This window comes from Monodon monoceros, unplaced genomic scaffold (genome assembly GCF_005190385.1).
Source record: "Monodon monoceros isolate NGI ecotype Baffin Bay Population unplaced genomic scaffold, NGI_Narwhal_1 Super_Scaffold_16, whole genome shotgun sequence".
Classification (NCBI taxonomy): Eukaryota; Metazoa; Chordata; class Mammalia; order Artiodactyla; family Monodontidae; genus Monodon; species Monodon monoceros.
The window spans coordinates 85392793-85416012 of NW_021703772.1; the positions used below are offsets into that span (position 1 = coordinate 85392793).

A 23220-nucleotide genomic window follows, 5' to 3' on the forward strand; every position below is an offset into this window, starting at 1 on the left:
TTTCTCCTTTTCCTCCTGTCTCCCTACACCCACTCCCTCACTTTGTAGTGAGGTCTCCGTGAGATGTGGAGAGATTCAGAGATCGGTCAACTCAGCAACTCAGCGCTCTATGTTAATTTACTTAAGAGACCCTTTTAAAAAATGCCAAACCACTTTTTAGTATTGGGATCCAATCCAGAAATTCATCACACACACACACCGCAACACACACGCCCTAAAATGCAGTTCACATGAAGCTTTTTTTTTTTTTTTCTGGCTCTGGCATCTTAAAAGAAAAAAAAATTAAGAGAAAGGGCAAAAAATTTAGTTCCAGAAGCCGTGCTGAGAAATCCACACAATTTAATGTGCATCTCAAATCTGGTCATTAGAGACATTTGTATAAGAAGAGGCGATCTGGATTGAGGAACCGGGATCTTTCCCTTTAACTTTCGCCCCTTAGAGTTCTCCAGTTCTGTGAATGGTGTGCACCGTTTTCCGCCCTGTACTCTGTAGGATTTAGTGATGAGGATAATGATGCCAAAGGCTTGACGGGGGGGGGGGGGGGGGGGCGTGGAGAGGGGAGGGAGGGAGGCGAGAGGGAGGGAGAGAGGAAGGGAGGGAGGTGGAATTTCATTTCTTCCACTAAAGCGTTTGCGGAGACTTCAAGGTATAATCTATCCCAGATCCTTTCCCAGAGAGAAACTTGGCGATCACGTTTTCACATGATGCTCACGCTCAGGGCGCTTCAATTATCCCTCCCCACAAAGATAGGTGGCGCGTGTTTCAGGGTCTCTCTCTCTCCTACAGAAAAGAAAAAGAAAAAAATGTCATTAGAAGAGGCGTAACACGTCAGTCCGTCCCCAGGTTTGTGTTTCCTGGAGTGGCCGAAAGAGATCAGTTCTAACCTGCTCCGCAGGAATAACGGTCCTGCCTCCCGACACTCTTGGCGAGGTTTTGTACAGTTTGCTCCGGGAGCTGTTTCTTCGCTTCCACCTTTTTCTCCCCCACACTTCGCGGCTTCTTCATGCTTTTTCTTCTCACCATTTCTGGCCAAAACTACAAACAAGACTTCGCAGGTAGGTTTTTTTTTCCCCCTTTTCTCTCTTTTTATTCCTTTTCGGCATGGTCATCCCCCACCCTCCTTTTACGATTTTCTCCTTTTAAGTGGGGATGTGAGTCTGAAGTGAGGAGGAGTGTCTGTGGGTAGGAATTTCAGGTGGGTTTAGCTCCTTTATGGCAAGCTTTTCCCAAGAGTGACTTCTTCGATTTCTCTTGCACTCCATCTCTCTCTCTCCTTCCTTTTCTCTCCTTTTTTCCTCCCCCAAATAATTTGCCCTGTACCTGCCCATTCAGGTAACCAAAGGTGCCTTTTACTACCCAGCCTGAGAAAAGTTTTATCGAGAACTATGTGGTTGGAATAAAAACTCTTCAAGGGGAGAGATTCTGCTCTATTTTCACGTCTAATTCCAATTCATTGTATTCAGCAATTAGAACTTGGCAAATACCTGTTAATAATTACAAAACTTGATGGATACAAACCTACCAAATTCGGGAGCAAGTCTTTCTCTTAGATATGGCAGTCCAACCTTTCCCACTGAAGAAGGCTGTTTTCTAAGTAGAAAGTTGCCTGTTTTTGTCTGCTTAGCGAGTTTCATTTCTTTATTTCATTCTTTGTGTGTGTATGTATGTGAAGTAACACCTCACTTCTGTGATGATAAATAAAGAAGTGAAAGTCCTCATGGAACTTGAGTCGTTTACCAAAGTGGGGAGGGGGGGGAGTCACTACAGCTGGGAAGAAAACTGCCGTCAGGATATTAGGGTTGTAAATGAAGGATAACTTTTGAAATTGTATTTCAAATGGCAAAGTATTAATGATATAGACATGGATTTCACAGGAGACATAGACACACGAAAATATCCCTTTCCACACTTTGGCACTGAAAAGTCGAGAAAGAGAGCAGGAGTTCCCAGGAGCAGTGGTGAGCCCGGCTAACATGAATGTGTTTATCTCCCACCTTCTTATATATTTTACATGCTCCCCCTATAATGATGAAGGCAAGATTACTAACTCCAGAGTTAGAAATAACAGGCAAAGCTAAAGTTTACAGCACAAATGCCCTGTCTGTCCCTCACACACACACATGCTCATAAAACTAGCAGCTTACTTTATTAAACATGTATTTATATGCAATCGTGTGTAAGTCTCAGCATGAATACAGACAGGCCAGCTGCTTCCTCCCAGACACTTGTGTGACCACTGCTTTATTTCAGGATTTTCCCCAACAATTTCAAATCCATAGGAGAGCCAAGAAATAACAAAATGTGTCAAACTTAAATTAAAAGTCTCCCACTATGCCTAGGTTAAATTCAAGGTGCTTTCTAAATCATCCACTTCCCCTTCTCTCTGCCGCCCCCCAGCCCCACCCCTCTCAGCAAATGTGTGGAAACTGATACTCACTTTCCAGGTTTTCCGCAAAGCTTCTAGCACAGGAGACAATAGGTGCGGGGCGTGGGGACTGAGTGTGTTCGGCAGAGAAGGGGTTAATGGCCCTTGTGTTACAGTTTGCATCTGTTACATCTTTTATAGCCCCCTGTTTAAACTAATCCTCGAGGCACAGCATCTTCCCAACCTCCACCGAGTTGCAGGATTCTCCTCCTCTCCTGCCTGCCTCCGAGGTTCCCCTTCTCCAAGTTTTGACAGTTTCAGCTGAAAAAATGCAGCGCCTCTCTCGATTTTTAGGTACAAAAGTTTCGAAGCCAGAAAAGGATACGATCATTTAGTCGAGCTTAAAAGTATTGCCGTATAGCGGTTGGACTTTCTCTTTCCTTTCTTGAGGGGAGAAAATTTTCTCCTGGAACTCTTTAAGGGAACTAGGGCGGGGGAGCATGGGTGTGAGTGAGGTGGGGGGAAATAAGTAAATATTGTCAAAGCGGCGAAGGTGGCGGCGGCGGCGGCGGGGGGGGGGGGGGGCGGGGGGGAGGGACAGTGTCCGAAGAGGCTTATAATTATATTTCTTATTGCGGCGTGAAACGGGAAATCCTAATTTGGGGGCGGGGGTGTGAGGGGGAGGAAGAGACAGTGCCTCGATCAACTCCGACAGGGGAGGGGAGGAGACGCGGGGCGAGTGGGCTTCCTATAATTACTATTATCAATTTGACCGAGTGTGCTTCATCCGGGAGTTGTTTCGCGTTGTTTGTTTGTTTGTTTGTTTGCTTCCTCGGGGGAATGGGGAGGGGGGGTGAGTCGGGGGGGGAGACAAGATGAGAGCTACAGAGAGCCTCGCCTCACCCCAAGTTCCCGAGCCGGGCTGAGGACTTTTCGGAGGAAAAGGTCCGCCTAGCCCTGAGCCAAGCAGCCTTACTGTACCGCCGTGTGCATTCCCTCATACGGTCAGGAGTTATGACTCATTTTGAAGATGTAATTCTTGTCTCTCTGATCCCCTCGCGGGTGCAACACACCAAACAGTAACAAACACAAAGCGCCTCGGGGCCAAGGCTGGGGGTGGGAGGCGGGGAGGGGGGCCGCCGGAGTTTCGCTTTGGCGTTGGGGGGCCGCGGATGGGTGCTCGCCGGGGCCCTGGCCCGGCTCCCCTGGGCGGCCCGCGCGCGTCTCAATGGGCGCAGGCGATGCCCACATTGTCGCTGTGTTTGGTTGCTAGATCGAGCCTGCGTGCTGCCGAAGCAGGGCGCCGAGTCCATGCGAACTGCCATCTGATCCGCTCTTATCAATGAAGCAGCCGATCATGGCGGATGGCCCCCGGTGCAAGAGGCGCAAACAAGCCAATCCCAGGAGGAAAAACGGTAAGAAGCGGCCCGAACCAAACTTTTCCGGGCCGCTCCGCGGCTCCAGACCCGGGGAGAAGGAGGGGGAAAGGGAAAAGCAACCGAGGCGGCGGCGGCGGCGGGCGCCCAGGGCTCGCGGGCGAGCCTCTCTCCGCGGCCGGCGCCGGAGCCCGGCGCGCGCGGCGACTGGACGGGGGGTGGGGGGGGGAGTTGGGGAAGTGCCGGGCAAAGTGAGCGTCGGGCGCCGGGGGGCTGCGAGCGCTGGGGTCCGGCAGGGGCCCAGCGCCCCCACCCTCGCCGCCCTCTGCGCCCCCGCCCGCCCTCCCTCCGCCTCCGCCTCCAGCTCCACCAGCGCCCGGCCCGCCGGCTCTCCGGCCGGGTTGCGTGAGCGTCCGGCGAGGGCAGGGCGGGGGCCCGGGCGACGGGTCGCGTGGGATCCCCGGGGCGGGGGCGGGGCGGGGGTGGCAGAGGGACTGTGAGAGCGGGAGAGGGGGCCCGGGGCTGTGCCTCCGGCAAGGCTTAAAGTTTCTTTGCCGGAGTCGCCCGGCCGCCTCTCGGTACGCCAAGTAACGGTCCGCGGGCAGCGGGGCCCGGCCGGTCGCGCCGGGACCCCGGGGTGGGAGGGACTCGGCCGGCCCCGCGCTGGGTCCGGCGAGGTCCACGCGGGCTCAGGGGCGGGTGGTTCCTCTCCAGCGGGTGCTGGCCCCGCGCCGGGGGCTGGCGGAGTCGCAGAGCGCAGGGAGACTTTTCTGGGCAGTTTCGACATGGTCAGGAGTCCGTTATCCAGGCTGAGTCAAGAAGGAGGAAGGAGGTGCGGGTGCGAGGGGGACACGCAGAGCAGAGATGGGAGATCAAAGGCGTGACAGCTTAGTAGGTCCACCTTATAAAGAGTCAGAGAAGGAAGAAAGTGAGAGAGGGAGACAGACACAGAGAGAGAGAGACCCCCTAGGTATTACCCCCAAACAAAATCGTGGGAATAAAAGAGAAAAGTGATTGGCAAGAGCGCAGAAGGCGCCTGGGGGAGGGGAGAGAGCTGGGGACCGGAGAGGGTGCCGGGGATAGCTGACGGAGGATACTGAGTTTAAAAAAAAAAAAAAAACCAACCCCCCAAAACAAACAAGAGAACTAGCGCCAGCTCAGACTGGGAAAGGAAACTTCTCGCTCCCCTCGTTCTCAGCCTGATCACCCGGCGCGGGGCCGCGTTGACGCTCCCGAACTGGACGCGGGGACGCGACGCCGGCCCGGCCTCCGGCCTCCCGCAAGCCCAGCCCGCGCCTCGCGGGGACCACCGGGGCCCCCTTGGAGCAACTTTCTTCTAGGGAAGACAATTCTGTGCGCCCCCGGCCTGCCCCTGAGCTGCACGGCCCGGGAGGGGGCTGCTGGGGGCGCAGTGAGGGACGCTGGAAGGAGAAAACACAAAGACGAGGGAATTTTGATTAGAGACAAATGATGCTTCTCTCTGTCTCTCTCTAGGTTTCGTGTGTGTGTGTGTGTGTGCGCGCGCGCGTGTACGTGTGCGCGTGTGTGTCTTTTGCTTGTTGTGGTAGAGGTGTCGAGCCATATGGGGGAGTGATAGAGGAATTTTAGTCAGAAACTGTTCGTTATGTTATCCTGCCTTTTCCCTTTGTGCTGCCTTTGATCTATTTGCTTGGCTTAGTATTACAAAAAAACAAGTACAATAATATATTCCGAGCTGCTTCCCCAAGATCCAGTTCAGGCTGCCTCTTTTTAAGTCTCTTTCTCCCTCTCTCTCTTTCTCTCTCTCTCTCTCTCTCTCTCTCTCTCTCTCTCTCCCCCTCTCTCTCTCCCTCCCTCTCTTAATTTAATTTTTTCTTCACTCTAGTGTCTGGCATTATTTAAGGTGGTCCTTACACTGGAGACCTCCCCTTCCCCATCTCCGGGTAATTTAGTAGACACTAAAATTACACCTAGTGCCCCCCTCTCTCTTGTGCTTCCTCTGTTCCTTTTATTAAATGTTGGTTATTGATTTTCTAAAATCAATGTCTATTGTGGGGCTTTTTCCCCCCTTACAAGTATCTAAAGCACATTGCTGATCAACTGGATAACAAAAGCTTCGTGTCAAGGAGGCTTCTTTCTTTTTCTTATGTTAAACAGTCATTTTTTGAGAGAAAGGAAAATAAGATTTAAAGCAAGGTTCCCAGAAGTGTTCTTTTGCAGGAGAGACTATTTAGAATGTTTGTTTCTTCTTGTCTGGCTCCTCCAACCCCCTTCGGGATTTTGCCACTGTTGACCAGCCTGGCCTCTGCAGTGAAGTCGGGCCAGAGCCCAGGTCTGGAAAAACAGAATGCTCCAGGCTTCCTGGGAGCCCTGGGGCGGGGGCTGGCAGAGGGGGAAGCCTGCTGGGGGCTTCGCAGGTGGAACAGAGTGCCAGGGAGGTGCTCAGCCATGGACACTGCTTGGTGCTCAGAAATGGACACCATTTCCCCTCCGCCCAGCCACTAACTTGGGAGAAGCCTCAACACTCCGAAGTGGAAAGTTGAATTGCACATTTTAAAGGCATTTAGCCCAGACCCTGCACATTTAACAGCAATAATTATTTCCCAATAGTCTGTGGGAAAACATGCTGTGTATTGGTTACTTGTCAGTGTTTTGCTTTGGGATTAATCTGACTGAGCAATGTCCTGGTTTTGAGAAGCAGGTAGAAGAGTTTTTTCCCCTCTTTTTTCATTTTCTTTCTCATCAAGCACGTATCCAATGCCTTTCCCTTTGGGAATTGCTAGGATTTATCTGAACTGAGTGGATTTTTCTCCTTTCCTGGATTCATGGAAAAGATGTCAGTCTTGAGCTTGTGTCTTTGCTGATAACACTAAATATGATGATGCTTCTCAAAATCATATAGAAATTCCTGGAAAGGAATAATGGTACTACTAATCGTAGAAGTAGAAGCTGCGTGGGGGAAAAAGAGAGAGAGAGATGGTCATCCAGGAAACTAGAATGGCACTTTATATAATTTTAATGAAGTCAACAGTGTATATATAGACTAAGGCGACAAGGAGATGAAACGTGTAAAGCATGTGTGTGTTTGAAAGGCTGGTCAAGAACGTGGGTTAGAAGACGATGCTGTATGCGATTATTAAAAAGCAAAGGAGAAGGAAGCAGTTCAAGGAAAACAAATATACAAAGAGAGAAACAAGAATCTGAAATCCAGCCTTCGAGATTCTCAGGCTAGCAAGATGCCTGGCAAAGACAGTGCCAGCACCAAGTTAATCCATAGCGGACAGTCTCCTTTCCCCCACATGGAAAGGATGAAATCTCTTCCCAGAAAATAAGATGTGCAGGAGGGAAGGGGGAGAGGGGTGAGGGGGAAGGAGGCAAAAAGCAAGTTGCCCGAAGACAAGAATGTGTGTCGGTTTCAAGAAAGTTCAGTCAGATGATCTTCAGTCGCCTGACTCACTTTGTAATACTTTCACTGAAGCTGGAGAGGAGGGGGAAAACCCAGCCCCCCTTTTCACTCCCCTGATTATACCCCACTATCTCCACACAGCCTTCGAGGCAGAAATGAGTACTTAGGAGCGGGAGATGCCCGGCGGCTGCCTGCCACTGGGGCGGCCCGGTTGTAACTTGCAAAGTTTGCTGCTTTAGCCCCTGATTCAGGCTTGGGCTCCTGGGGATGCTCCGGCTACCCTCCTGCCTCCTGTGGAGCCTGGGAAGATGGGCCTTCCTCCCCAGCCCATCACCTCCCAGCATCAGCCTCTGAAAAAAAATCACACAGACACATTGCACGTTTTCACAAAAATCAAACCCGGAAACCGCTTGTTTCAGAAAAGGGAATGAAGTTGTCTGAATTAGGAGTGGTGGGGAAGAGGAAATGGCAGAAAGAAAGAAAAGTTAAATTTGATTTTTCTTCAAAGTTTCAGCTAAAGGGTTAGGCATTGTATGGTAGAGTGGGGGAGGTTTTTACCAACGCCTTTGGTCTCTGATTTTCAGTGGGAAAGAAAAGGGATAAAGTTGGATGTTTTCAGGGCTTTAGATCCTAGAGGAGAAACAATCAGATGAGCAGAAATGATTATCCCTGTTTAAGATAAGCCCTCACTCCCTTAACCACTTCCTGCGCTGGTGGTGATGCTTAGAGGCAGTGGAGGACTGAAAAGTTGTTCCCTTTTCAGAGATGCTTAAAGGAAAAGGAAAAGAAATGCAAGCAGCCCCTTCTTCAGGATGTGGCTCTTGTCTCTCCTTTCTGAGAGGTGAAGTTGGCATGGGGCGGCCGTGAGTCAGAGCCCCTCAGTACACTCTGAGGCAGGGAAGTTTCCTTCGGATTGCAGTCGGGTCAGACTTGGTGATCCTTGCGAGTGTGGAAATCTTTTGCAAGTAGCTTTCTTATAAAGTTGATGAGGTTATAAGGAGGCTGTTTTGCTGACTCTCAAAGCACTCAGAGGCAGTTTATGTGGCAGGTACCAGCTCTGAGGGCGCTCCAAAGATATCGGTCTCCATCCTTTTCTCTCTGTGAAGAGCTTCTGCAAGTTTTGTCATGCTGCACACACACTAGGCTGGGGGTTATGTATCTAGACTGATCTATTTGTTTTATTTTGGTTTGTAAAAATTCAGGCAATTGGGGTAGAAACATGCCTTCCTTCGTAACAGAGCCAGCAGGCTGCTGGCATCCAAAGCGTGATTCTCCACCCGGGGTAAGGGTGGGCTAAGGATTTTAAACTTTACATTATTTCTCTGTTGCCACATTAAGATAAATTCACGTCTTCAAGCATTTATTTCCAAATACGAATAAAGCCAAGGTTAATGTTCCCCAGTAAACTGCTATGTCATATGTTTCAGGTGCTTCCTCTCTTGCTTGCTTAATTTACTCAAAGTAAAGAAAATTCCAAGAGGTTGTCAAAGACCCTAATGCCGTATTAAGAATCTTTCCTGGGAAAAATGTGTGTCTACCCTGAAGGTGGGAAAGGAGGGTGTTGCTAGCTCTCTAAGCAGTGCCGCGTTTATTCCAAGATGTGGGAGATTCTCTTCCTTACAACAGTTTTTGTCATCTGCATTCTTACAAGGCTTTTAAAGGTGCATTTTCTTCCGTGTGAAAGAGAACTCTTTGTCCTTTTCCTCTCCAGCACTGTGGCTTCCCAAGGTAGACACTATTTTGTGCCTGTCACAGAGAGAGGGAGTGCAGGTTTGCAATGCTCACAGACAATTGATTGTCTGCCCTAATGTGTTTCATTTACATGTTTATAACGTCAATGGTGCTGGGGTGTCCACTGTACCATTCATTCCCGCATTCCCACAAGGGGGCAATTGTCTGAATGGCCAAGTCAGACACCTTTTTGATTGCTCTTTGGTTGTCTTTTTAGAGCAAAGAGATAAAGGGGGGAAAATCTGTGATGCAGAAACACTAGTTGAAAATATACAGAATTAAATGTCACCACAAAAGCAGATGTTAACATAAGCCCAAATATGCTTTTTAGGTAAGATGTGAAGGTTGAGAAAAATAATTCAGAGCAGAGGGAAGGATGATTTAAAACCAATAAATATAGCCCCATTCCCCCTCCCTATTTCTTTTCTTTCTTTAGCAATCAGAAGATGAAATGTGATTTTCCTTTTCATTTTTGAGCCTTGAAACATCTAGGCACCTCTTCCTTACTTGTATGTTTGCTGTGATTTGTGAATTTGTATACATTTACATAGCTCTGTGTATGCCAACAACATCAGCTTCCCAGTTGGAAAAAATCTATTGAATGACTATTTGCGCTGTGGGGAGTGTAAACTTTTAAAAAGTAAGATCCAAGTATTTCTTCGTCAAGCCTTTTTTGAAAAGGCAAAGCACGGATCATCAGTAGACTCTGTGGAAGTCTTTGCCTTAAGAGCTGCGTGTGCCGAATACTTTCATCTTGGGTGACAGTCGTGTCAGAGTGAGAGCTCTCAGGAAAAGTGTAACTCCTAGTTACAAAGTAAATAAAGAATTTCGTTTTAAGGTGTTCTGTACTGTCTTTATAGTGTGTGTGTGTATGTGTGTGTGTGTGTGTGTGTCTTACGTTTCCTCTGAGGGAGGTGAGAGGAAAAACCATCCACGCGTGTGTGTTTTGGCTTTTCTCTTCACGCAGTTCTCCCCTACATATTATGCATGTATGTGGCCACAGGAATACACCTGCTTAAAAAAAAAAAAAAGATTTCACAGTTCAGATGGTGCCTGGCTGGTTCATTTAGGTAATACAGCTATTAGAAGTTGGTCTGATTTCGCGTGTGGTCCATAAGGAGAGAAAATACTAACTCTTGTGGCATCTGGTGGGAGGTAAACACGGGTGGGGGGTGGTGGAGGACTTTTATAATTCTGAAGGAAATTGGGGAGGAAAAAAAAAATCGCCAGTCTGTGAAAGGATTTTTGCCTCTCCGGGAAGACACACACAGTAGCTGCACCGTTAGCTGAACCCCTGACACGGCGGTCTTTTGAATGCCTTAGGTATGATTTCACTTTCGCTCACATCAATGCTGACCTGAATGCCTTTCATATCTGATCCGCTGTGTCTCTCCCAGTAAACATCCCCTGAGGGGAGAACAAAGAAAGGAGCTCTTCTTCTTCTTAATCACAATTCAGCCCTTTCACCGCCGGCAGGCTCCATTTGCATTCTGCCACAGAAAGCCAAGATGAAAAGAAAGAGAGAGAGAGAGAGAGAGAGAGAGAGAGAGAGAGAGAAAGAGAGGGTAGTAGCTGAGTAAAATAAGTGAGGTGTTTGTGGCTGTTTGTTGGGCTTTCCCTAGTTACCAGCCTTATATAGTTGATGCTTAACCAGGCCCTGTCCCTCCTGACAGGCATATAGTGTTACAAGATGGCATGTCTGTACTATTCATGGCCAGCCGCTCAACACTTGAGGTAAAAAGTGTCAGAGAAGGATCAGATTCTCCCCCAGAAGCCTGTTAGACTTGGGTCAGGTGTGTGGACTTCCCACTCTGGAGTGCTGCCTAGTATTTGTCTCTTATTGTTTACCTCCAGGCCAGGGAGGCGTGGGCCCTGGGGGTGGAGGGGAGCTGGAGAGCTCAGGAGGGGAGAAGGGGGAGAGTCTCCAGAGGCCCTGGTCTGCTTTCAATGATGGGTGTCTGGCCCAGAGAAAAAGGGAGAAGTTGCTTACACCCAGCCTGAACGCACTGATACATCTTCAGGAAAACTGGAAAAGACTTTCCCATTTTTCCCCCTGACTTTTTATGATAATTCATATTTTCAAATGAAAGGGGAAAAAAGCCAAGAAAGAAACTCTCAAATGAGCCAAAAAGGAAAAAAAAAATTCTCTGAAAAGAATTTTAGGGGGAAAAGTTGGTCTATTTTAAAAAGCTTTGAGGGCTGTAAAGTGCCACGTTTTTCACACCTTCTTCATACTTTTTTTTCAGATTTTTTTAGTATGTTTAACATTTGTGAGATGACAGCCTTTTTGTATCTCAAACTGGATGCTTCAAGATTTGTAGGGAGGGGTTGGTGGTATTCACATTCTCTTGAGAGAGAAAGTTTATGCCTAAAGGGCTCCTTCTTACTGGGAACTGTTTAAACCCTTGCAGGCGAACCTGTCAGGTTTTACTCTGTTATTTGCCTCCATTTTCAACATGCAAAAATAACATGCAGTTAATGGTATTTGAATGAGACCACAGCAAGAGCAGAAACCTCTCGTGACAACTTTTCAGCTACATTATCTTGCTCCTAAACTGTCTTGTCTTTTTTTTTTTTCCTTTCTGAAACCACTTTTAAGATACCAACAGTTTTTTCTTCAACAATTAGATTAAGCATATAATGTGGGCGCACACGCACACACACGCAACTTTGGAAGTGCGGTCGCTTCAAACAGCAGGGTGAATAATTGGAAAGGGGGGGGGCTTTTGCGATAGTCATTGTGACAGATTTCACTTATAAGAGCAAAACTAGCAGAGATATTAGAAGTTGTACACGAGCATGTGACACAGATTCCTGTTTTTCTTTTTTCTTTTTCCCAGAAGATTTACAGAATTTACAAAAAGAGATTATCCCTACACCTTCCACCCCTCCTATCCACCCCCATGACCCAAGCAATGAAGGATTTAGGCAGATTTACTTCAGTAAACACCTTTGGACACTCGGGGGAAAAGTGGGAGTCTGTTTGCAAAAGGAGGCTTTTGTTAAGTGAGGTACCGGGATAATGCTTTACCAGGCAGCTGTGATATGAACCTACCCAGCAATGCAGGAACACTCTTTAACTCTTTGAGTGCCTGGCCTTTTGCGCTCAGCAGATAAAATCCTGGCTTTCTAAAGACACTCAGAATTCTGGCTCTAGCAGTTTGTTATTCAGACAAGTCTTGTAGACATGAAAACTGTTCAAGCTTTTAAGACAATGTGGTTTAATTAGATGAGGTGGACTTACATTGCTCATAAGCCCTCCAAATGGTGGTTTATAATTGGCAAGGGAAAAGAAAAAAAGAAAGGAATCAAGGCAACACATTAAAAATTCCAGGAAATACTTTAGAAAAGTTATTTTCATTTCCAGCTTTTAAGATATTAGACTACAGTAGCTAGAGGGAATGAAGCAGCTGGGGCCTCTCTCCTTACTATAAAAGACACCAGAAGTTTGTGATGAAGAAAGGGGTTTCAGCTGGAAAAGGTGTAAGAGACCAGCTCAGACAGTGACATTATCGCAACCCTCGCATCTTTTCAAGGGGAAGTGTTGCCTATCTTTAGGAGCTTGGGAGGTCATGTGAACCTCAAGATTCAGGGCCTCAGGAAGGCTGTTACCAACTTGAGACTTTTCAGAGCAAGCAGAGAGACATTTCCAAGAGGAAGGAGTTAATGGTTATTTTTTGCTGGGCATAAGAATAACTTTTCAGGTGTTGCATTTGGGCTTAAATAAGATTGCCTTATTTAGTTTCGAAAAAGAGTGGAGGTGTCAATGTTCGAGCAGCCACGAATGTGTGAGAAAGTAAAGGGTATGAGACATGACAGAATTAAAGGTGTTTGCTATGTTGTTACACCGTGTGTCAGGCTGCAAGCTCCCTTTGTCACAGCCTCCTGGTGATTTGACAGCACAGATCTACTTCCCTTCTAGGTGAGACAGCATTTTTTAACTGGAGTTATAAATATGGTACACCCTTCACATTGCACCCAGTCTCCCAGATCCGTGAATCCTATTGGAAAGCATCTTGCCCTGAGACACAATGAACAAGTGCTGTATACAGGGGGCTGTGCGCTTGGGGGCCGGGCATCACCAGCATCACAGTAGCTGGCATTGACTGTTGTTTGGCAGGAAGGTCTTTTGCCAAATCATTCAATAATTAAGTTTTATGTTTTTTGTATGAATGACCAAGCATGCAGTATTCCTTTTCAAATCAAAGGGAGGCTTAAAATTACTTTTTGAACACTTTCAGACCATGGTCAGGTCACAGTTTGGGGGCTGAATTAAAATGATCTCATTCATGATCTAATTGAGGTTGGCAAAACCTTAGCAGTAGCAGGAGTACATAAATATAAATCAAAGACCAAAATTTAGCAAATCATATCATTTGCTAGAAATCTGCTCATGAATTATTCTCCGATTGCCAACCCAGAAGTTAAACTTTGTCTCCCCTCCGCAATGGTAACTGCGCATATTTTTTCAGGCTCCTGACAGGAAAGTTAGAGAGGCTGAAAAGAGAAATGAGAAGGAAGATGATCAACGTCTCATCAGATATTGTGTGTTTGTGACCCAAGAAAGTATGAGAGCTAATAAAGCCATGTACATTACCATGGAGGCTGCAGTCTGTGTTAGAAGTTATTTGGGGCTTCTGAAAACCAGACTTTGGAAGAGCAAGCAGCACATAAAAGCATGGGAGGGGGGCAAACATTTGAGAAAGATCTGATTGAACTTTGCTTTCTTTTTTCAATTGAGGAATGTAATCATCATAGTGATTCCTGATTTTTTTCAAACAAATTTAGTTCTATTACTGAGCCAAGTCGAGAGGATGAGATTTGAAGTAGTTGTTAGAATTAAAAGACAGTACACAAATGTTGGCGTACATATTTAAGGTGCTTTTCATTCTTTTTTATTTTTTTGAACATTACTATAAAATTAAAACTCCAGATAATTTTCCTTATAATCCATGGGATTAAATGCCATGTTCTATTATATGTAATCCATTTTTAGTTGTTCTTCGTTTTTCTTGGTTGCCGTGTGTTATTTCAGCTTAAACCCACACACAGTCTAAACTGGAGGAGACCTGATTCTGAACTTCAGTATTTTGAAGTTAACATTTTTAAGTCCCACTTAAATGAAGATATTCTTTCAAGCAAACAGTAAACACAGAACTGGGCAGTTTAGCAAACTTTATCACAAGAGCAAATACATGAAGTTGTGTTTTTAAATCATGATGATAAAGGAGAAACATTTTTAAATAATTTCAGATGATGGAGGTGAATAACTGCATTCTTTTGGGAACAGGTAATTGACATTAATGATTTCCTGTGACAAAACATATCCTAACATAAAAAAGTATAATGGATTCCTCCTTAACATTGCTAATATAGCAATATAGTGATTTTTGTTCTTTATATACTGTTTCATATTTCCTTTTATAATCAACTCTGGGAAAGAAAGGTACTCCTGACAAGGTGATAGACACCCCCTCCCCAAAATAAGTATCAATAACAGATCAACAGATTAAGATATCATGCTATTTAAGATCTGAGATTTTTTTCGCTCCCTTAAATGAATGAGTAAGTTTAAAGGAATATAGTGTCCAGGTGATCTACAAATGTAGTAGATAGCTTTCACTGTTTTTAATTTTAAATTGTATTTCTATTGTTTTATATATCTAAGTAACTGTAATCAAGGAAACTTTGCATTTTGCCTATTCTTGGAGGTACCTAAGTTTCTATTTTAGACACAAAGCACATCAGTGGAAGTGTTTCACATCATGAGATTTCTCAGTTTTAAGAGGTGAGGTTTATATATAAAGAACTCAGTAAACTGTGTTTTCATAATAAATAAGCCCATTAAAAGGGGAAAATCTCTAAGCAAAATGGTTGTCCTCTAAAGATTTTCCATCACCTTTGCTCTGCTGATGGGAATTTGAAAACTAAATACAGCCTATGTGCACACACACACAGATGCACCCTAGGGCCCCAACTCTGGGACTTTTTAACTACAATTTTATAGCTTGTGAGTGAGATACATTTAAGCAAAAATAGTAGAGGTGAAGAATTAACGCAGACTCCTGTTTAGTAGGATTTATTGTAAGAAAAGTGTTCCCTACGCCACATGACTCTTACAAAACTTACTTGCCCCTGTTAATCTAAGCTTTAAGTGTATTATTTAGGATAAATTACAAGCTTTGTGCTTTTAAACTGTTTTCCTTCGTTTTCCTTTAATATCATCAACCTTAACACAGATTATGCTAAATTGATTGCAAATTATTATGGCTTTTAAAACAGCATTCAGGAGTTCTGAATAAAGATGGTATTTTAAAGTAGCGTTTACAGTATTTAAAAGAAAGAAAAGAGAAGGGGATTAAACTATACTGAACACTTAGAAACGTGTAGAGTTTTATACTTGTGCAGATAAAATGTGAGGTAGCCTTGCCCTGTGAAACCAAGACCACAAATGATATGTGTCAGTAGGTTCTTTGATAGGGCTTCTGGCCACAGTGTTTTTGTGCTGTCAAACTGCTATGTTGAACAAACACCTCCTCTGGGACAAAGTGATAAATGCAGAGACAGGCTGGCTTCAGCCAGCCTCAGAGACCTCCTCCACCAAGTCCCCACCCCCTGGCCCACCTCCCATAGGCGGGCCACCCCTCCACCCTGCTTTGCCCCTTTACCTGAAATTGACATTTAGAGAGAGATGCCCAGGGCTTTCCAAGGTGTCAGTGGTGAGTAATTATTGATACGCCCCAAATCTTATGAAGCAGTTCTCCGAAACTGCAGGCAAAGTCCTTTTTCTGGCAGGCTTTATCTAGTCTTTTTTTAAATGGAAATGGACTGAGCTTCTCAACTTTTGCCAACTTGAACTTTTTCCACTTTTGCTTAATCATTTGAAAACCACTTGCTTTCCTCTTGTCTTTCCCCCAGTCACCGGCGTTTTATTTTCTAATGTTCGAGCAATTATGTTGTGCAACAGAAAACAAAATTTTGCCTTAAAAAGTCCAAACACTATTACCTCCTACTTTTCACTTTCCAGCATTCTTTTCGGGCTAACACTTCAAATGTATAGCCAACTGATTTTTTTCCTCCTCTCTCTCGGAGCCATTATTCTCTGACTAAAACCTGTTTACTGGTGCCTTTGTGTGTGCGTTTTTTTTCCCCCCTGACATTAAATGAATTTCCATCTTCTACTTCTGCAATCTCTAAGAAATAGATAAACCATTATATTTTTTCCCAGCTCGTATTTTAAAGCGGTGATCCTGACAGCAGGACGATTATTGCACTTTATGTTTTAGTGGATGTTTGCTGTTGCTAGTTACAGCAACACTTATCATAAGACAGCAAGAAAAGAGTAGTCCCTGGTAATTAAAGTAATGAAATATTCATTTACTCTACCTTTTCTGTAGTCTCACAAATTAGGCTGCTACATTTAATGCCTGCACTGCCTCTGTTTTTATTATAATGGCAGCTTTCGCATCTGCAATTAGGACTAATTCTGACAGTTACAATTTCTGAGGGATGGTAAACAGTGAAGGAGATGTGCAGCAGAGGTATTACACGTGAAAAGCCCTTGTCTCTTTAACCTTGTTGTTTTTTTTCTCGCAGAGGTTACCTTTTCCCGATGGTGCAAAATCGACTTGACATAACTGTTCATCAGTTTCAGGGTTTTCCCTGGAGGTATTTGCATCAAATCAGCCCAGTCAAGCTTCAAGTTGAAATTGGCAGGCCAGAAACTGACAGGGTAGAGGCTGGAAAAGAGACAGCTAAAGTACAGGCAGCAAACTGACAGTAGCAGAGTGAAAGACAGAGAGAGAGAGCTTTTCAACTTTAGTGTAAGGGAAATCTCAACTCCTGTATGGATCTCAGTAGCAACGTATCCTGGAGGAACTTGAAAGGTCGAGAGATTCAGAACACCTTCAGCTAATTCTTACCACTAGGGCTCACCAGCCCTGCTCCCGGGGTTCACTCTCATTTAATCTGATTGGATGCCTGAAGAGGAGTGGGCACACTTAATTAAACCGGAGGAAAGTTCTGAGGCACTTCCTTAGCACTTATTAAAGCTTGAAAGCCAAATCTCATGATCAGTGTTATAGGAGGGAAATAAGGCGGTTTGGGGTTTTTCCCTGATTGTTAACTTGTAAGAAAGTTAACAATCCTTCTCTTTACCAGGTTTGTTTCCCCAGGTCTCTACTCTGAAGCAGATTAAATGTTCCCAGAGACCAGAGTTTAGGAGACTGTCAGATCAAAAGTTAGTGCATTTTTGTCAACAAAAACAGCCACCTAGCAAAAATTACATTTAAAGAGATACTCCTTTGAATAACACGGGGTTGCAAGTTCTCTTTGTCAAATAACGCCCTCCTATCCTGATAACGGAAGAACATTTATTCAGTTGTTTAAAGGCTAAAAAACCGTGGCAAATCCTTAAGATAGCAATGACATTAAACTTTTATTTCACTATCGGGAACGTCACTTTGAGAAAAATTCTATGATTGCAAAACTTTTATAATTGCTTTGACAAAGAAAACAAATATGAAAAGTGCTCTCTTTGCCCGAGTGCATTTTTTTTCTCCTTTACGTCCTTTTTTAAAAAACCGATATTTTTTTTGTCATTCTTCCTTTTTTCTTCTAACTTTGGAGGGGGGGAAGTTGGTGTCTTCACTAGATGATTTAAAATCCTCACCACTTTCCAACTAGACTTGGGGGTCGAATAAGCCCTTGCTTTCAAAGCGTCTTCAGGCGCTGTGTATGACAGGCATTGGCTGATCTGCTGATGCCCATTCGACAGGCGCTGTTGAACTAAAGTGGTGTGACGGCACAGTTTTGTTAAGCTCTGAACAAAGAGCTGAAGATGCCTTCCTGGCATCATCCATGTGCATATTGGCCTTGTCACAGTTTTGCTTGATTTAATGCTCAGTTTATTCCTAGATATTAAAACTTAAATTCCGAACAGTATGTTTTCAAATACTACATACCAACTTTATTTTAAAAGCTTCAACTTCAAAGATCCCAGGGTTCATTTGCTCCTCCAATTTCTATGTAGCCAACATTAAAACACAGCTTTGGAAATAAATAGATTGCCAGTAGCCTCTTAGCTGTTATCCATTTAAAAATGGGATTCCAGTCTTAAAAAGTCTTATTAGGGGGAAAGATTTATTTTTCTTTGATCATTGGTTGAAAGTCATCATCTATTTCCAACAGTGGATCCTCGCATAAATTCCTGAGGAAAAGTTACCTTGTGTGCACACGGTCTGGGTAGACTTTTAAAAAGATATACTATTTAAAAGATATTCAGTTATAAAAGAAACCATTTACAAATACCTGTCAGGGTAGGCACATGGCTACCGGCAGGAAAAAGAGAAATCAAGGGAGTTTTTGTTAAAGTGAGCCCTATTTCGGAGACAGCAACAGAATTAGGATTGAGTCTTAAAAATAAAATAGTTGTTATAAAAGTCCCTGTTCCACAGACAACAGCTAGCTCTTCAAAAGAAAACTGAAGTTTAGTACTAAATTTAGATTCCCGTGTCCGGTTGAATGTGCCTTAGAGCTTTATCTCTGCCGGGTTTTTTGTTTCCTCTCTGCCTCTTTTCCTCCCTTCAGGTTGGCTTCAAGTGTTTGCTAAGAGATTAGTTAGCGAGTTTATATTGAGGAGGTAGCCATGGGAAGCAGCTCTCTGCTCCAAGGAACGCGCAGTGGGTCAGAGTGTGAAGATACAGGGAGCTAAGACTGACTAAGGCCCTGATCAGGTACTTTATTTTCTCTTAAAGACACACCCACTTGTAGAAAGGTTTGTGGGGTGACTTCTCATCCCAACAGGAGCACAGATGTTACCACTTTTAGAAACTTCTAAATAAGCATGATGGCTGGAGCAACTTCATGAAAAAAAAAAAAATTAAGTCTATTGCCAGAACACTCCCTTTTCATTATGTAAAGAGGTTATAATTTGAGATATTCAAGGTTAATTTCACCTCCATTCATAAGACAACATCTTCTGTGTTCTGAGGAAGGTGGCAAAGGAGAGAAAAATATGCAGCAGCATGAAAGTATTGCTGCTAATAACCAGTGAGACTGCACTAAAAATCTGAACTTGAATCTCTAGAGTAAAACACATACAAATTTCCACCTGCCTTAAGCGTGCTTTCTTAGCAACGACAGTTTCATGAACTGAAATAAATTGTCTTTTCTCCATTAGTAGTAGTAGTTTACTCAATATCATTTATACCAAATAATTTTCACAGCCAAAAACAGTGATACAGGCAGGGGTAACTAGGCAAGAAAACGTTTTATTTTTTAGTTTTGTGTAATATTATACATGAAAAAGACACCCCTGCTAGCAACACCGATAAGATACTCTGGCCTGTTCTTTTAATTTCATGAGAGATTTTTGTGTCCATCGCCATTGGTGTGAACAAGAGTTAGACATGCAAATCTCCCACCTGGCAAAAGAATAGACCTTTTAATGTATTAATGGGGCAGATTCTTACTTCATATATGAAGTAAATTCTGGCATTGGTTTGGTGCTTCCTACGAAAACTTTGTTAGCAACTGTTTATAAAGGAGACAAATAGAAGTTAGTCCGAGTAGCCCTCCTGCTCCAACCCCCAGCTCAACATGATCTGCTGTGTCGTGCTAACTCATAACATTCTATCTGTAAATTGCTCTAAATGAAGCCATAATCCTCACCATGTTTTATAACAGATGCATGGCTAGGACCAACATGACTTCTCACCTTTTAATGAACTGTCCTACTTTAGGATCTTCTAAGGAATGGAGTGTAAAAAGAAGCAAAGTAGAAGATGAAGAGATCTCGTAAATAGTTTCCTTTGAACATCCACAACTGCTTACATGGCCTTTTCCCCTTTTTTCCAGGCTAGCAGAAATGGCATGCCCAGGGCTCATGCAAGCAAGCACATTTTAGAACTATTCATTGGATGATTTGAAAAAGACACCAGCCCTGTGATACCAATGAAGGGCACTGACCGAGAACTTAGTCCTGGGATGGAGAGTAGGTGTGACGTTAGTATAAGGAGTTCCTGAAGGAATTTGTGATTCGTGTGAAAACAGGAAGCGTAGATCTTCTGAAACCCATTGGTCGGCATCAGGTTTCAAATAAACAGAGATTGATGGCTGCTTTTTTTCTCCCACCCCTTTCCTAGCTGAGTGAGGAAGTTCTGCTTCATGTAAATAAGATCTGTGAATTTATCTGCATGAGGTAGGGCTTTAATGATCAGTATCTGCAAGCCAGGAGCATGAATGTGATCTCACTGTATCGCAGTGTAGAGATGAGATAGTCTAGAGCTACAGCACACCAGTGCATTGTGCCCGGGTGCCAGGAACAATTCTTCCATTTCCAAAGCAGCGACTCTTTCTTTTTCATCATTGTTTCCTTACCTCACTTGTATGCTTCTTCTGATACAGATCTGAGTGAGTTGTGCAAGCTTCAGACTTGCCAGCCCCCAGCTCCCAGGCCTAGTAGAGTAATTCATAAATTTACCATATTAGACTATCAGATTGAAACCAAGGGTTTCTACTAGTGGTGGAATTGGAAAGCCCATTGTTTTGATTATCATTTCATCAGCCCCAACTGATACTAGTATGCTCAAGGAAAACATACTTCAGTTACAGTTGATTTTCAGATTCCAAAATGGTGCTGCAAAGCCTGTGCATCTCTAATTATATTTTATGCTAGGCTGTGCAATACCAAAATATACGCAGCAGCAATCAGTGAGTGAACAGTATCAATCAATTTGTAAACAGATGAAGTCACTCATTCCCAAACTGGTTTTCCAAAAACAATTACTAAATTACAATAGAAAAAAATTGTACAGTTACTGTATTTGTGTGCTGTGTTACAATCAACATACCAGGGAAACAAAACAATTTAATGCAGAAAAATCATCATTCATCTACATTATAATTGCTTCTTTTTCACATCTACAGGGCGGTTAATTAAAATTGTGATTAAATGCGGTCGCGCTGCCTAAGATGTCTTGCCCAAAACAGGTGGTACAGAATTTAAAAGTAAAAAAAATGTAATTAGCATTGGAAATTGAGAAATTGCCTGTAAGAATCAGTGTTAATTTCAGTCAGTGATGAGGTAATTTATAAATGAATGCAGTGGAGGCTGTGCAAATGCACATTGCCTTCCTTGCCATTCTTAGCATTCTCAGCATGCAGGTGAAAATGTTTTCAAAATATTGAGGTAATTTGAAAATCAATCCATGCATTCTGTATCTTTTTTCCTCCCGTTTGTACCAAATGCTGAACAAATGCTGCCATAGATGGCACGATCCACCAGTTTTTTTACTTTCTAAAAGCAATGCTGCACATATTTTAGACCTAGATTAAGAAACGTCACACCACCAATTGCAAGTCTAAAATTGTTACAAGGGTCTGAATCGTCCACCTGAAGTTCTGACTAACGTGGATTTGGTTTGCTGCGTGTTACTCCCGTCGGTGAGGTGGAGACCTGGAAAGAAATTTTTTCACGGAACAGGTAGTACAGACGTAAGGACTCTTAACCAATCCAATAAATACTTGAGGTTCTATTTCTTAAGTTTAAGGAAGAACTAGAGAGTTATAAAAAATCTGCTTTTAATGGAAGAAATTTAACTTTCATGTGCTTATCCTCATCAGCTGAGCAATATGAATTTAAGATATTTTAATCATTAATCGAAAAGAATATGGGGTTATAGTATCTGGCTTCTTAAAGAGACTTCTTGGGACTTTTTAAGCGTTCTCTTCCTGTATTTGGCACTCTGCAAAATGATCACTCCATATAAAGCTTATCCTAAGAATATGCTTAGTTAACTGTTACAGATCCATCTGATAACCAGATTCTCTCATGTAAAATATTCTGCCTGGTTCTTTGCTGTTCGAGGCAGAAATCAGTGATTTCACTCTGAAGATATTCTTTGCGTGATCCTGACATTTTTGGGAGAGAGACAGAAACTAAGGACCCGTCTGTTTCTCTGACGGTATCTTACCATCCTCTGATTTTAGGCCTGTTATCGGGTCTACCCCCATCAGTTTTAGGATACAGATGAACTGTGCAGTTTAGACTGAGTGAATGGCATGCCGTCATTTCTCCCGTATTTAAATCGTTTAATATTTAGTTTCCCATTTAATGTTACAAGTAGAAATAAAATGAGACCTATAAATGGAGGAAACTGAAAGGTTACCAGTTAACTTCAAGATCCTGCTCTCCCCACTAACTGTGATTAGGGTGATTTCATCTTCCTGCAGTCAGTTCACCTTCAGTGAGGAAGAGTGCATATTTCGTCAAAGAATGGCTTCCTGGATTCCCTTCAGGACCTGTGAACATAAGATCTGCAGCCACATGGGACTTGGCTCAAGTTTCAGGAGAGTGGTGGGACAGGGGAGGGACTATGACGTGCTCCGGGCTTTGCTGGTTCTGAGTTTACAAGGGGTCACAAAGGTTAGAGAATCACAGATGTCAAGAGAGCTTCAGGCCCTACCCCTTGAAAAATTTGCAGTAGAAATCTTCTTACCTCTTTACGTTTAGTTCGTAGTCCTCTGTACGCTCGCAGGGCAGCGTGGAGTTCTTTACATGGGAATTTTCACCTGTGTTACATCAGACCATTGACAAGGACAATGTCTTTTAGAGCTCATCTCCCAAGTATCGTCTCCATTCTCTTACAGAGTCATCGGGATCCTCAGAAAAGGTCTGAACTATAGGGCTATGCCGGCACTAGATTGGCCAGAAATTTGGTTTTTTTAAGTCCTTTTTCTTTTCAAAGTTTGCCATATGAGCTTACGTGCTTCATTCTGCCATTGCTAGAAGCAGTACCTCTTCGAAGCTGATGTCAGGCTCATGGAAGAAAAACACACATTTTCTTTTTCCACTCAGGGCTTCTTTCCGCCTTCATTCCTAAGGGTGATCTGAGCTTTGCATTATAAGAAAAAAATTTTTTTCTTGTTTCAAAAATAATTGAAATGTGTGCCACTGGGTCCTTTTTTAGGCTTCTGGTATTTCAGTAAAAAATGGCAGCATTTATTCATCCTGCATTAATTGAGCATCTACTATGTATAGGCACTGAACTTGAGGCTGCAAATCAAAAAATGAACGATGGAGCCTGGAGCCCTGAGGAGCTCACTGTCTAGTGAGAAGGGGTCCTCCAGAAGTGAGGAAAATGTGATGAGTGCCATAGGAACTTTGTATCCAGTGAGTAGAGAGCGCAGAAGATGGGCTTAACTAGATCTGAGAGCAGGTGGTGAGGGCAGGCTTCCTGGGGGAGGCAGCTTTTTGAAGGGAGGATGGTCACATGACTCGGATTTCCCCGGTGGAGTCGGGGAAGGGCATCCTGGGCTGAGAGGAGGGCAAGTACAGGCCTTGGAGGAGGGAAAGGGAGACC

At 43.9% G+C, this 23220-nt stretch overlaps 1 protein-coding gene across 4 annotated transcripts in view; it reads left to right on the forward strand.

Moving 5' to 3' along the window:
- The first annotated feature begins 684 nt into the window (after positions 1-684).
- The window catches only part of ZEB2 (zinc finger E-box binding homeobox 2), a 132013-nt gene continuing 109477 nt past the window's right edge, over positions 685-23220 (forward strand). The window contains exons 1-2 of one of the 4 annotated variants that reach the window (XM_029224710.1): positions 685-1055; positions 3639-3780. In XM_029224710.1, coding sequence (XP_029080543.1) covers positions 3708-3780 — 73 coding nt within the window. In that variant the 5' untranslated portion in view covers positions 685-1055; positions 3639-3707. Of the gene's footprint in view, positions 1056-2632; positions 2720-3295; positions 3370-3638; positions 3781-23220 lie in introns of those variants that run through there. The other 3 variants (XM_029224713.1, XM_029224711.1, XM_029224714.1) reach the window with 3 other exon arrangements.